This window comes from Lonchura striata, chromosome 3 (assembly GCF_046129695.1).
Source record: "Lonchura striata isolate bLonStr1 chromosome 3, bLonStr1.mat, whole genome shotgun sequence".
In the NCBI taxonomy this organism is placed as follows: Eukaryota; Metazoa; Chordata; class Aves; order Passeriformes; family Estrildidae; genus Lonchura; species Lonchura striata.
The window spans coordinates 59,269,849-59,285,995 of record NC_134605.1 but is presented as its reverse complement, the minus strand read 5'-3'; the positions used below and the strand labels follow the sequence as shown (position 1 = coordinate 59,285,995).

The 16,147-nt window shown below is 39.4% G+C and overlaps 1 protein-coding gene across 1 annotated transcript; it reads right to left on the bottom strand.

Annotated features, from left to right (window-relative positions):
* Window positions 1-217: 217 nt before the first annotated feature.
* SLC18B1 (solute carrier family 18 member B1) lies at window positions 218-15,265 on the bottom strand. The gene is made up of 14 exons (XM_021540559.3): window positions 15,192-15,265; window positions 14,727-14,866; window positions 13,603-13,698; window positions 11,779-11,852; window positions 10,878-11,025; window positions 7,995-8,151; window positions 6,400-6,536; window positions 6,066-6,167; window positions 5,068-5,159; window positions 3,822-3,917; window positions 3,181-3,255; window positions 1,664-1,757; window positions 1,518-1,564; window positions 218-726 (listed from the first exon to the last, which is right to left on the bottom strand). Exons 1-14 carry the CDS (start codon window positions 15,226-15,228, stop codon window positions 654-656), a joined length of 1,368 nt encoding a protein of 455 aa, XP_021396234.1. The 5' UTR covers window positions 15,229-15,265; the 3' UTR covers window positions 218-653.
* Window positions 15,266-16,147: the final 882 nt, after the last annotated feature.

Below are 16,147 nucleotides of genomic sequence, written 5' to 3'. Positions count from 1 at the left end.
AAGCTGATTCTTCACATATAATAAAAACATGCATTTATCTTTTGTGTATGTATATAAATGTATAGACCAGATGCTAAGTCTCCCCCAGGACTGAAGATCAGTTTTTATTGTGTAGACATGTCAAATTTTCATTATTTCAGGCACTCTCAAGATAACAAAAATGCTGGTATGACAAGAAGTGTTTTAGACTCTTGTTGTCTAAGAAAATGTACAAAACTTAGGGAAAAAGTTGCTTTATTGAAAACAATATTGTGCTCAATCCTTTATAATTCTCTTTTTACAAGATAATGAACTTCCTTTAAAAAAATACAGAAAATCATGGTAGCAAAATAGCTTTACCCAAGATTAATGCACAGCACACACAAGCACAGAAACCAGACATTTGAAAACACATCTTTTCACATACAGTGGTGCACTGTACATAAAACACAAACAGGCAGCTGAGGGTTACTCATCATTTAGGAGAACTTCCAAAACAAAGGCAGTCAGTGTTTAGTGTTTCAAAACAGTAATGCCTCTACAAATAAACCACAACTGGTTGTTCACTAAGGGATCATGCCCTAGCTCCAGAATAACGAAGCACAGTTAAGGCCATTCACCTCAATACTGGGTTAAAACCACAACAGCAAACAGAGAATTGAAAGTATGTCTGGCTATGTTTCATTGCCCATTAGATGAGTCCTTTCTTCATTATCACCAGGAGGATTTTGCAGGCTGGAACTGGAACTGTTTGCATAAGGAAAAAAACAGGAGAGATAACACAGATTTTATATCCTCTAGATACTTCTATGTGATACCAAAATAACAGGCAAAGAATCAAAGAGCTACATGGATCACTGGATTTGGTTCCCTCCTACTGCACAGAACCATGCACTGTTCATTCCCATGATCATACAATGGTTCAGATTGAAAGGGACTTTGAAAGATCAGCTAGGCCAGCTACCCTGCCATGGGTAGCAACATCTTAAACTACACCAGGTTGCTCAGAGCCATGTCCACCCTGGGCCTGAATGTTTCCAGGCATCTACTACCTCTCTGGACAACCTGGCCCAGTGTTTCACTACCCTCATCGTAAATTTTTTTCCTCATATCTAGTCTGAATCTACCTTCTTTTAGTTGTTGGTGAGGGTACTAAACAGTACTGGTCTCAAGTCAGACCTCTGTGGACACCATTCATCACTAGTCTGTTTCTGGACATTGAGCCATTGACCACGGCTCTCTGTGACCATCCAAACAATTCAGCTCACCGACACCCTCCTGGAGGAACCATCAGTAGGATTTGCTCATTAATGCCATGGTCCTGCTGCTTTTATAGAATAGACATTGCCTGGTTTAGCTGTCTGTTTAGATCAGTAGGGATTTAGGAAACCATACAGACGAATTGTTTAAGCAATGTTTTTATTGCTCATCTTATCATTCATTATTAGTCTGGTAATAAGGAAAAAATGCAAGTACATACTTCAAAGGTTTGCTTAACATGATTGCAAGAAAAATGAAGAATAAATATCTCAGCATACCTTTTCCTTGTTGTCTCAATGATATAAAATATTCCAGTTGCAAGACCCTTTGAAGAAACAGCCAGTTACAATTGTAGTAATTATAACAAACTTATGCAATAGCTCATAACTGCAACAGATATACAAAATTATGTATAATTACTTACACTTAACAGTGGCCAACCTCCTTGAATGGCTGCAGCCCATTCAAAACCCAGCTTTTCATTTAGAAATCCTCCCAGAATAGGACCTACAAATGCCCTGCATCAAATCAAAATGAGGTATTGGCATCCCAAACATAAAGGATAACACAGCATATTCTCAAAGAACTGTTTATTGGGTTTTGTGGACTTCCATCATAGATTCTCACCTTTGACAACAAAGAGATTTTCTTCCACAGACCTAACTTTCCAAAAATTCACAATAACTATGAATTTGTTGTTTACCAAGGTGTCAGTAATTACATCCTCATCTGGAAATAAGATCTACCTCAGAAAGCTGAATGCAGTCATTTTCAGTAGAGAGACCCCATTAAAGACCATGCTCTAAGAAAACATACACACTGATCAATTCTAAGAGAAATTCAAAGTCACATCCCTCAAAACAAAGTTTCTAAACTTCAAGACAAAGGTCTGATGAATATAAGCAGTTGGGGAGGCACAATGTGACAGACATGGTCACTGCAAGGTTGATCTGTGTGTAACTGCCCTGCACCTTTATGCTTGTCTAAAAATGCAGGTCATAAGGGTTATGGAGCTGTTGTGTCTTTATGAAAGGTCTTACATTATAAGTTTCTCACAACAGAAAGGGACAAAACTCTGTAAAACTAGAGAGACTTCCTGGAAGCAAGTTACATTATAAAACCAGGCTTGATAACAGCATAAACTTGGGGTTTGCTAACTTTCTACTACCTGTGTCTGTACTAAACCCCATACCAAATAAACAGGACTGCTAGACAGCTAAATCTTGGAAAAAAATGGTGCACATTTGTGCCACTGAAACATACCTGCAGCCACAGAGGACTACAAGGACGGATAAAAATATCCTGTAAGTGACTGCCAATAGGGGCACTCTGTCACTTCCCACTGAGTGACAGCTTTGAGGGGCCACTCAGCCAGTAGCATCTTTCAATTATTTCTGCGATGACCCTGAGTTATAAACACACTATACAGAGTTATAAACACACTCTGCTAAGCTACACAAACATAAACCTTAAAGAATTGCTGTGGCTTAAAAAGAAATCCCTACCTTAAGCTACCCAGACAAAAGGAGGAAATGTGGAAAATGGAAAAAGGAAAACAGAATTAGTCAAGAGCGGACATCTAGCTTACTCCATCTGGGTGAACTTAGCTTTGTAAAAAATTAAGGTCCACATTTCTCTGTATTGAGCATTAGATATTTTAGTGAAAGGAAAAAATGACCACACAGAAGTGCAAGCAAACATCCACTTTAATCACTGCAGCTTTTTGATATGCAGAGCAATATGTTTCAGAAAGACAAGTTCAGAGCATTGTCAAAACAAAAGTTTTACCTTTTGCTGGGTAAAAAGCTTTAACATGCCTACCAGGCACCTGTCAAGCAAGAAACTTTTGAATCAAGGTCAGCACAGTGACAGCGAAGTTTCCATGTGGTAGTGGTGTGGAACAGCTGAACTCTCATAGCTTACAAAAAGGGCTACACTTACCCAAGGGACCACATGGCATTGAAAAGCCCAGACACCAGTCCCAGAAGACTCAGGCCTTCTTCAAATCCATTCTCACTGCAGAAGGACAGACCAGTTAGGGTAGTACAATATATATTGTGTCTCAGTCCGTAGCCTCTACCTACAGACTTTTTCCCCTCTTTTTAATTTGCACACCACATAAATAGTTAACAAGCAAAAGTGTACAGTAGAATGTCTGTTTGCCCAGTACTTTCTTCTTTGCTGCCTCTCTGGAGGATTGCATCGCCATTCCTCATCTCTGGTTTCTCCCAAGTTAAGATCACACCATCACACCAACTCCCCATGCTTCATATGGTAAGTGTGAAACTGTGACAGGTGGTTTTTTAGAAGCAAACACTTTGTTCCAAAAGGAACATACTAATAAGAGTAAATCAAGACCCTTATAGGTCATTACTGAGGTACACATTTACAAAGTTATACTGGGAGGAGAATGACTGGGATGCTCAGTCAGAAGACAAGAGAGTAGTGGAAGCATTTAAGTGTTACTATCTACCTTTGTCTCAAAAAGGGGCAAAAAAGCCCTACTTCATATTCACCCCTGAAAAACAGTTGCAGATTCCTGTGTCAGTAACATGAAAGAAAGGTTGGACTGAGTTACTTACTGTGCACATTGCAGGATCTCTGGAAACACCGGGATAGCACTCATGCCAAGGGAAAAGCCAATCAAAACCAACACTAGCACAAATATCCACAGCTGACTGAAAGAGAGGCATTTACAAGAAGTTAGCTGCTGAAGACTCTTTTCAGTAAGGACTCCATTTGACTGAAGGCTGTTATATCAGCTCTCCCTGACTCATCAGCAAACTATGTATCTTGAAGCCAGTCCCAATACTTGAAAAATCCAGTTCTATGCTTTAGAAAAAATACTTTGTTAAAGAATATAAAAAAATCGTGCTCAAATTATATATTTTCTTATCAAATGCAGTTCATTTTATGACATGCATATAGGTAGAGTTAGACAGATGAGGTTAAATGAGCAGTGACTGTGTGCAAGCACCAGACTTGGTTTGTTGCAGAAGTAAAGGATTTTGAAGTTAAAATTCTGTAGCCTAATTATTACAACCAAGTAGACTTAGCTAAAGAATTTTGAAGACTTTACTAATTTATTTTTCTCCCTAGCTCAAATCTATGATCTAAATTTGAAAACGTACCAGTTACAAATCTATGATATTTTAAAATTAGCAACTGAGGAGGAGCTCTATGCATTAACAAGCCTATCACTTTAACACAGTATCTTGTTTAACACAGTATCTTCTATCATAGTAGTTGTTTTGTAAATGTAGCAGAATGTGTTGCTGTGAATTAACTTGAGAAATATGACATTACAGCATTCAGGTACAACAGACACTGTCTTTGCTAGTGAAAACAAAGCTATAATCTGTCACTTTTCTCAGTAGGCTAGATATAGAGAGAAGTAAAATCAGTACTGCTGCACAGCCATGCAAATAAACCCCATAGTTTAAAAACACTGATGAAACAGAAAAATTTGGAAAATAAGATGAGAACTTTGTTTTGCTTAACAGGAAATGCCACAAAATTGTGAGGGAAGGAAAATGAAAAGCAGTGTTCTTCCTACCATACATATTAACATGAACACAGTAACACTGAAAAGCAAAAGAAAATTATCTATTTTATGAAGCTATAAAACCTCCATTTTCAGATGCTTTCACAGCTTTACATTCACAGTCTCATGTTACACATCAAAAAACAACTATGTTTCATGGTCAAAAGTAGAAGCTAAAAACCAAAACTGTTTCATGGTCAGAGCTGATAATTACAGACTTACAGAGATACATGACTCTGGTTGAAAACATCATATAATGGGACAGACTCTGGTAGAGGCAGTACCTTTCAATGTGCAGTACAGGAGCGGGTCCTAGCATGAAAAGGCACACTGCTGTTATCAAGTCTCCAAATATCAGCAGCCACTTCCTGAGGTACTGTGAAAGAAAAGCTATGCAATTTAAAATTGGGAATTTGTCACATACATCAAAAACCAACAAATTCTTGTTTCCTCACCCCAGATGCAATCACTGTCAGCAGTGGCTTAGTACAGAGATTTCAGGATACTGAGCAGTGGTCCTTCTCGGTTAGCAAAGTATTTTAGGTCTTAGTCTTCTTTAGTATAAGAAATGATACCCTGTATCATTTTATGATGATCTTTAAGTTCCTTCCAACCCAGGCCATTCCACGATTCTATGCAATTCTCATGTACAAAGGGCATTACTAGTTTGTGTCAGTAAAAAAGTATCAGAAAATTGTCACTGTCCTTCAGGCATAGTATTCAAAGTGTAGGTTTCCTTGATCAATTAGTACTGGCTGTCAAACATGCAGTTTTCGGTGTACCACTGTCAAAGTCTCTTTTTATGGTGCTGTTAAAGAGCTAAAGGACGAGGCTAAAGGACAGGCAGCCCACTCTGCTGATCTAATTTGACTATTACACTTTTTAAGAAATAAAGTCAATACAGCTAACCAGTACATCTTTACTCCTCAAAAGATAATAAAATTAGATGTGGTTAAAAGCATGGATAACTGGGACATATTTTCCTACTCTCTTCCATATTGCTTTGAAAAAGATTTTGCTTAGTCCTCTAGAAAAGCTCAGCACACTTCAGCTGCTTGTCTGATTTTCTTTACTGACTTGGACATTCTTAAATTACCCTGAATCTTACAAAAGAGATTAGTGCCTCCCACGTGGCAGTAATGGGTGCACGTGCAAGGTCTCGAAAGGCAGATCCCTTTACAAGACCAGGCCTAGATCCTTTGTTTCATTCATTGTTCCCCACCTTTAAGCAAGTGCACAGAGTGCTTCAGTCACCCTGCACAAACAGCAGGGTAGAACTCACCGGCAGTTTGTCGCTTAAGAGTCCAAGGAGGGGAGAAGATAGGGAGTATGAGAGTGCCAAACCAAGGAACACCAAGCCCACATAACCAGCTGGGAGTTTGAACTATGGAGAGGAAGATAAATAAAACAAAAACCAAGACAAACCATATATGCTACATTCACTGAAGGACATATATTTATATATATCCTTCAATGAATTATTTATTAAGTCAAAATACTGAAATGTATTTTGCAATTTCAAGTATTTTACTGATACCCTGCAGAGGTTTTTCACATATTTGAAATCATCCACAGAGCTTCAGTTTCATTGGTTTTCATTGCTAAGCAGGGCTTACCTTCTTTAGGATAAATAGAGATATTGTGGGATCAAAAAAACCCAAGCATGCACTTAGAGAGAATATAGTGAAACAGAGTATTAGCACTTTTGGCAGAAGAATGAGCTTCCAAAAGGATTCCTTTGTAGGAGTCGAATCTGTTTCAACAGAAGAGAGGGGGGAACTGCATTATTTTCAGCAGCATAAGCTCATGATTCATCTTCCTGCTTTAGAAAAGAAATAGTATTTCTCTTTTTTTAGTCTTCTTACTCCTGTTGCACAACAGATGAAAGTCAACAGTTGATTATTATGTGCTATACTATTTTTATAGTAAAACTAAAATTCTGTAGGTGAAGAAGAAAAGCATACAATTTAGATTCCAACACTGCAAATCCCCAGCTTGAAAAGAACTAAAGCATATATTACTCCAATTGTGTAAAAAAAGTATTTGCTTCTCTGTTAGCAGTTATACAGTGAAATCCTCATGGATATGTCTCAGCTTGATACTTGAACACATATATGAACAATGCATATTCAATAAAATAAACATCCTTTGAGACTAAGATAGCTATTTATCAGTTGAGATCTATCCAAGTTTTTAAACAACTAATTGAACTCCAACATGTTCATTTGTACTCCAGAAAACTCAGATGTCATGGTTATGTGGGAATTTTAAGTCAGGCCCTCTTCCTGATGGTGTGTCTCCTATAATATCTGAATGTAGTCTCAAAGTATATAATGAAAAAAGCATTAGCATCCACCAGCTCAGAGCTAATAGTTATGTAACATACTTCCAAATTGGCAGCAATATCATGACAATTTCAGAGCTTGGGGAAGTCAGGGGGGAAAGCCAGCAGCAACAACACATGGTTAATCATTGTAAGTTTCTTCTAAAAGCCAATATACTTTAAGTTTTTCTCCATGGTTTTTGTATTAAAGGATAAAAAAAATTAAAGAATCATTTCAAAGGTACTAGCTTTTTTTTTTCTCTAGAAAAGAATAACAGAACTGTAACCTTACAGTCTTGCAAGAGGACTTATCTTTGAGCTAGTTTTCTGTCCAAACAGGATCATCTGAAATTTAGTAAATTTATATGACCTCCATCACTTCATTGAACCCCTCCTTTATTAACTTTTTAAAATTCTTTCCTGTTAATCAGATCAGATTGTTAGTACAAATAAACATCATTTTTCCTCCCTATAATAGTTTTCCCCTCCATTGTTCACTCCTCAAACATGTTGAGTTCTCCTGTTTTAGGCAAAATCTGTCTCCAGCTTTTCTTCAACTAGCTGCAATGACAAACCTATAGGAAGCAGACACAACTGGTCTTTTACAAGCCCTAAATCTAAGACAAATGAAAACAAAAATATGTCTCAGTTCACTTCCACACGAAGTTCCTACTGTTTGCAGAAGGGCATGAGGAGTTGTGTTAATTCCAGACCATCTCATAAATTTAGGTTAGCATTACACATGGGCCTGATCAACATGATAAGCTAATTCAACTGGGGTTTTGCCCTCTGACTTGGATCAGACTCTAGAAGCGGACACTCTTTTAAAGACACTATAGTACATGAGAAGTTAAGGTGAGTGAAGGAAGCAGGTAGAAGGATGCTTACCATATCTTGGCAATATGCACATATTCACAGGCACCAAAGCCAACACTATGCATCCCAGCGTGATGAAAGGGACCTCGTAACCAAATGATTGATACAAAAAGCCACCCAAAGGTGGGCCCAGCACCAGTCCGAGTCCTGAAAAAATTTCAAGGCTGCCCTAAAGGATGAAAAAAGAAAGCAGAAAGGAAGTCAGTGTGTTGAAAAAATACAATGCAACAATACAAAGCAAGCCATGGGTAGTGAAAAGCAAGACACTGCATTGCCAGGACAAGATCTAGTAGTGACCTTCACAGGGTGGGACAGCAAAAGGAATTCCACAGTTATGTGACAGCCATGACCTCTTTTGCTTCACTACACTCTTTACCTATACTGCAGCATTCACAACTCTGCTGTCACCTAACAGATCTCAATCCTGAGGCAAGGCAAATGCTCGACTAGCAGAAAGCATCCACAGGACACCTCAGGCTGAAGGGATCACCTCTCCCACCTGCCATTACACTCCAGCCTGAGGGAAAGGATTTAAACAAACCTACTCAGATGGGTCATCATCTCATGGGATGAAGTACATGTGCCAAGTTAAAGCTTTCTCTCCATAAACAACTGTTTGGACTCACTCCCTAAGCGTAGGAAAAAATAATGAAACTGCAATAGGGACAACTCAGATTGTTTAGGATATAATTTAATAATTTGGTATGGTTTGTAAGATACTAATTTGTAAAAGGACAGTAATACAGATACATCTGTACATTGATACAATGTCATAGTCACCACTGTCAACATCTGCCTCAACACTTGATTAATCAATTCTTAAAACACCAGCAAGAGCTAGTGGTAATAACTGCTTACGGATAAAAGTTTTGATAACTTCCAGAACCCAGAAAGATACTCCAGGGAATCATCCTCATCTTTAATTTTACTGATACAAGTCAAAGTAGTCAAATGTCCTGAAAACAGTCAGTCAGCAAAAGCCAAGTTCTTTACCCTAGGTCAGTCTAGGGTGCAACCTTTTCCTTTCCTAGCAAAGGAAATAACTAGGCATGGCCATTAACATCACTGCATCCAGATGATACTTTCAGTTTTGTTGCTCACCAGCCATACAAACATTTGATTTGTGAGGCTTTGGTTTAAACAATTTACATTATTTGGGTCTATACCTCATTTAGGCCTTCTAAGTTAATGAAGTGGGAAGGGCATAAGGGGGAAGCTGAGACATTGCGGTAGTACAGATCAGAGGATAAGATAAACATGATACTGTAAGAGAAGTGAGATTGCTTATGTTCTGAAGTCCACACCTCCTTACTCTACAGAGGGATCACATTGACAGATGCTCAATTTCCCACTCCAACAAGGCTAATGTGTCTATATTTAATAACTTCCCTATACAACCTCTAGGGTATCCAACAAGTAAAAGGAAGGCTGAAAACTTGTACAAAAATTGGAGAGGAAAGGTGCTTTTCACCATCTAGCACTATCAAGAAGGACAACAGAAAGCAAGGCTAAAAAAAAGCCTCATCACTCCTTCAGGCTTCACTTTTACCCAAGGATACGCCTTGCTCAAACAATCAGCTCTTTCTTCTGCCTCCTGCCTCAGAGCTCAGTCTCTCCATCATGTCTATTTAAGGACACTAAATCTACACAAATAATATGAAGAGGTTTTATTATCATGCAGAACAAGATACTAGAGACACAATATGGTAAAAAGACAAACATTTAGAAATTGTCTTTCTATAGCACCCTTTCTAGATTTTAAATAAAGGTAGGTACCAAGCAACAGCTGTGTAGCATTTCTGATTCTGGTCTTGAGATGACCATCACCACCAGATACCATTTTCAGCCATGCATTATGGTTACTGTGCTGCCATAACAGAATTTATTTTCTTTTTAATTCTGATTATAAAATGGGTAATCAAGTCCTTTATGTCAAAATTACTTTACTTACCTATTTAAATTATGTTTTAAAATTTACAAACAGGAAACCTAAACCTTATTGACTGAATAAATCCAAAACATGATTACAATATATAAATTGCTCTCCAATGAAAAGGTCAGCTAACCACTGCTGATACAACTTAGTGGGTTTTTTCTACTTAGAAAGACATATTCTATTCATAGAAGTAATTAAACAGTTTAACAACAATATTAATAAAAGCAGCAACTTTTCTAATTTTATTTCATGTTCTTAAATAAGTTCTCAACATTTGCTCACTCATTAAAATTTAATGCAGTTATTTCTGACAGAATAAATCTGAACTGAAAACCATGATGCATTGAAAAATAGACAGAGAAAACAGCATCTTATTAAACACAAAACTTTTCTTTAACACCTTAAAACCTCAACTGAAAAAGGGTAGTATCTCTAGTTAAAATGAATTATTGATGATCAGAAATGCTGCCCTTGAGATTTCAACAAATTCAAGCTCTCTTTCCATAAATAACTTTCATCAACAGATTAGAAAAATTAAGCCAAAATTGTTTCAGTTTTGCATCCTTCAGTCATTTAAATCAACACCATTTCAATTAATTTACCATTTTTAATCAATTCACATGGATCCTTACTATCCAGGTAGAAGTAGTCACTAAAAGTTGTAGTAGTATTGTATTAGTATTTTGTCTTGATTTTCACTGAAGAGATAACTACTGTCGCCAATAGTAACTGTCTTCAAAGCACAAGCAACTGATATATACAGCTTAATTTATATCTAACAAGAGTTATTCTAAGGTCTAAACTCATTCTATGACTGTGATTCTAGATTACAAACAAAACATTACATGATGATTTCAAATAAGCCCGCATATGAGATTTTCTCCTCCTGATTTTAGGCTGCCCACTGGCAATTTGCCATATTTCTGGAACTCAGCTGTAACACTGCTTTCTGAACTTACCAGGACAGTAGCTATATTAGTGGGAAATGCCTTTGCAAGGATTGAGAACGATGCTGTCATTGCTGCTGCAAAGCTTATTGCATCCATTGCTCTTACTAAAAAGCAGAAACTGATGAACATTGGTCCACTTGGCACCTTGTCAAGCATTCTGGAAAAGAAAAATCCCAACAGTATATTTGACTTCTCTCAGGATGGAAGAAGCCATCTACTAAAGGCCTAGAGCATAATTCCTTGTTCATTAAAAGACGCAGTTACAAGACACTCAATGCTTTCTATTACCACTTATCTTTGAACCACATCAGTGAAATCATTCAAACGCTACCAATTTCTGGCAGCTTTCTCCTTTTCCCCTTTACTTGGCAGTGAAAAGAGCATGAAAACCATAACCTGTGAAAAACTCCAATGCCACCTTTGCTGTATTTCATAGCTTTTCCAAGCACCTGTGCAAGAAGTCTGATGCAGTGTGTTAGAACTAACTAATAAGAGATTCCTTTATTACTAATAAAGCATTTATTTTGCTAAAATTAGTGACTTAGCCTCTCCACCTGCCAGGAAAAGCTTCCCATTTAAGCCCAATATTTTAGGGAAAGAATAATTAAAACATCATGCAGAAATAGTTTTCTTATTGCTGCACTTTGACAGGTTTCTCACCATCCATGAACTACTATTTAAATAGATAGAACCTAACTCCTCTGCTTTCATAGTAAACAGACTCTGAAACCTAGTGAAAGGGAGAGGTGCTTCTGCTTTACAAGAGGTAGATAAAAATTAAAGATGCAAAAAGTTAGATGACTTAACACAAAAGATGCCCAGGAGTTTCTAATTTTATGTCCATATTTTCATACGGATGAAAATTATCAGAAGACAAATGTAACAAAACCAAGCAATAGAAATTACTTACCCAAACAGAATGGTCACACATCCTGAAACAAACATCCCTGACACAAACATGAACTTTGCTCCAATTTGTGAAAGCTGTAAATTAAATACCATTTTTACATGTTAGTATTTCAAGGAAAGATCAAAAATTCTCAACGTAAGTTACTGTAAAGAAATCAAAAATTTATGGGAACTTTATAGCACCTGTAGCTAAAAGATTGGAACTGGTGTGCCTACATTCAATAATGAACCTAAAAATACTCTGAACAGTTAAGTGACTTAACCCAGTTTTAGAAAGGTAAGACAATGCTGCGGTTAACTATTTCACAGCAGCATACTGCAGCTTCTGCAGAGCAGCAGGTTACAGCAAGCATTCCTCATTATAAACAAGAAGAACATTTGTTTCCAAACCTCCCCTCCAGCACTACCACTGACTGAGGCAAGGCCAGCAATACCCACCACTAATCTGTTTAGTGAGCGTCAATGCAAGCTGATTTTTAAGCACATTTACGACAACCCTTAACATCACAAAGCTTTGGCATGGGAAGCATGGTACTTTCAGGCCTCTCCATTCAATACCAGGGAATGACCCCACCTTTCTTCATTTCAGACTCTCTCACCAGAGTGAAGGATGACAGAAGGCATGCCATAAAGAAAACTCATTTCAGACTCTCTCACCAGAGTGAAGGATGACAGGAGGCATGCCATAAAGGAAACTCAATCCCACAACAAAGTACAGCTGAGCTTCTAATTCCATGCTGCAACTTTCCCTAAGGACAGTAGGTATTTCAGGCTCCTTTTTTGTTCAGGCCTGAACAAAGTCCCTGCCTTTCAGCCATTATTACTAGAGCCCACATTTTGCTGAGTTTCACTGAAACCCTCAGCATCTCTGATTGTTGCACTGTCCAGGTCTATTGATAGTCACTTCAGCAGTCTGCAGTGAGGATGGCACACACTCTTTCCCCTGTAAAGTACTTGGTGAGGCTTGTGCCATAGCTGAATACCACTACAGGCACCAAGACTTGGACTTAGTAATGGCACTTATGTGACACTTTATGATCCACCTCAGCACCAGAGAATAAGCACTCACCACTCAATCCTCAGCAAAGAGGCTGCCCAGTCAAAGAGAGACAATTTTGAACTGCTGCTCTGCAGCAGCCCCAGCTTAGGGAATGATCCTGAGCAGCCCTAGCAAATACTGCATAGACAGCAGTGCTGCAGCACATAAACAAACATTTATATAATTTATTTGTGATTTCTTCAACATGAAAAGAATCCCGAACCTGTGGGAAAGCTCAAGTTACAAGAACTGGAGACATTTCTCTCAAATTACTACAGAATGAAGTTGAAGGGGAAACTGAGTTAAACAGCAGAAAGCATAACAGAAGCAAATATTTAAAAAAAAAAAAAAAAAAAAAGACAACATACCAGAAAAGAAGAAGAGGTGCAGCTAACTAAAGAAAAAAACAAATCAAAACCAAAACACCTTAATGTCATCAAAGGCAAGCAGAATATATAAGTGCCACAAATAAAATAGGGTGGGGAGGTTGGAGAAAGGAGGTCATAGAAAGCAGAATTGATCATCAGATTACTCCAAACCAAACAGAACAGTTAACCAGACAAAACAGTTACATGTCTGTTGCCCTATGCTACTCTCAGGAACAACAGAAGAGTACTGACAAGACTTAGATCACATTCAGACTGACTGGTCAGACTCCAGTTACTGCAGACAGAAAACTGCAGGAGCACTACTGAAGAGATGTCTCTTTTCTCAGGCTTGCAGAACTGCCTTCACCTACCACCCTGTGTCATCACAGAAAAAGGTCACAGCTTCAATTATACTTACATAATTTCCCAATATTAAAGAAGTCAAGAAATTGAACAAAGCAAAACATCCAAAAATCAGGCCAACAATTGTGTTACTGGCACCTTTTTTTTCTGCCTGCAAAAAAAATCACAACCATGTAGAGACTCAGTCAAATTCTTGCGGTGAACAACATTCATGCCTTGAGTATTTAAATATTTTTAATTGTCTATTAATGCAGTTAGAAAGCAATTTCTTTTCTCAAAGGCAGTAGGGGCTCATAAGGTAACAAAACAATTTAAAAACATGTTGCACTTCTAATATGTCATCAAGGGAAAAGCAGTGTTAATTTGTCAGTGAATGAAAGCGTGTTATTTGCTGAGCAGGCAGCCAGACTATATAAAGGCGGCTTCAATTCGTGTGCAAGGGCACTAGCTACAAAACTTTGATCCCTTGCACAGTGAAAGGGCAGTAAACGGAGATATCTGTTATCTTCACTGTGACACGCCACCCTATAACAAGCACCAGACAATTTTTTTACTTATTTAACTGGCTAAATACACTCATTTGGGCACAAGCACAAGAATATTTAGAGAAAAAGAATATTTATTTGGAAATACTTGGTAACAATTTGGTAATGAGAGAAATAGACTTCTGCTGCAAAGGCACCATGACCATCTTTTTCTTTGTTGTATTCATTCAACATAAGCAGAGATTTTATTTTTTCCCCCTTCCTAGGTGAGGAAGTCAGCACAGTTAATGATGGCCCAGAATGAGTTAACAGAGGCAGCTATAAATAAAAAGTCATTGAGTAGCTAGGGCACAGAAATGCAAGTCAGGACGTTGGCAGAGTTTAATCTCAGCTCTACAAAACTACTATGCAACACTAAGCAAAAATTTTTTTCACTTCTCCAAGAATTCATTTTGATTTCTATCTCATCTCATTGGTTTGCTGTCTCCTCTGCAGTCATAGGGAAGATTAATCCATTGACAAGATCCAGGTCACCGTTTTATGCAATGTAGCTACTGCAGCATCATGCTATCACTGAATTCCCACAACTGAAAAGTCTTAACTCAGAGTTTACAGCCAGCCATAAATGTCCCATGGAGCTCAAGTTTCAACATGCAAACAAGTAATGTAGAGAGTAGCTAAATTGTTTGTTTACCTCTGAAGGGAAAAAGGGTCCCAGGATTGAGTAGCACATCATTGAACTGAAATTTATAGAAGCTGCTGCAACTACCGTAAAAAGCTGTTCTCTGGTAAGCCGTCTTGATTCCTCACCAACTGCTTCTGACATGCCATCATCTAAAAGTACCAAATGAAAATTATAACAAAGTATTAGAAGCTAACAGAGGGGAAGAATTTACAAACCAGGCTGGAAAATTAAAATCCACACAAAACTTGTACCCTCCCGGCTCTGAGAACGGAGCGGAGCCGTGCTGCCTTTTGCCCCGTGCAGGAGCGCGGACCTGGCCGTGGTGCGGGCGCCGGCGGCCGCCCCTCAGCCCGCCCCGGAGGCGCTGGGCTGCGGCCGGAGCTCCCGGCCCGGCCCGGCCGCAGCCCGCGGGGAGCCGCTGTCCCCGGCCCGGGCCGTGCCGGCCGAGGAACGCGGGGCGCCCCCGCCTCGCACCTGGGGGCCGCTCGCCGCCCGCCGCCCGGCTGCCCATGGGGCCGCAGCCGCGCCTCCCGCCGCACGTGTGGCAGCGCCCGCGGCTCCGCGAGCACCGGGACCGGGGCCAGCGCCAGCCCGGCCGCCGGCACTGAGCATGCCCGGCTGCGGAGCGGCCGCCCCGCGCCCGGAGCCGCGCCGGCACCGCCCGCGCGGGCCGGCAGAGCGCCGGGCTGGCCGCCGTCCGATGGCAGCCCGCCGGCTGCCGGGGTACGCTGCACACCTGGCCCAGGGCGTGCACACCTGGCCCAGGGCGTGCACACCTGGCCCAGGGCGTGCACACCTGGCTCCGGGCATTCACGGCACATTGCTAAGATTGGTACACCGAGCAAGATAGCCGATTATTACACAGCCTCCGGCGAGAGGAGGAGCACTTGCAAGTCATCATGAGTTCACAAAAGGATAACAACAAAAGCATGATATATTCAAAGTATGGCGGGCAAGTAGAGTGAATAAGAGAAACTTATAGAGAAAGAATAAAATTGTGGCAAGAGAATGAAGCATTCCTTTTTTGTGGATGGAGATGCAGTAAATTATTTTCAGGAGATTAAACAATTCCTACTCCAAGTACTTGCTCTTTTGAGTCTAGACTCTTAACTCCACAGGTTCCAACTATTTTCAAACACCAATCGTCCTTTCATTACTAATTACATATGAGTAACCCAACAAAGCCTATAGTCAGATTTCCACAAAGTCAGTGTGCACAGAATGCTGAAGTGTGAGAAGTAGCAGTGATACATGACTCCAATAGTGAAGGAGTGTGAGAAGTAGCAGTGATACATTACTTCAATAGTGAAGGTCCTTGCTTATGCATTGCCAAAAGAAACTTGTTAATAGAACATGTTGGTTAATTTTTCATATATTCTTATTAAGCTATCATTGTGGTTTAACATCAGCCAGCAACTCAGCCCCACACA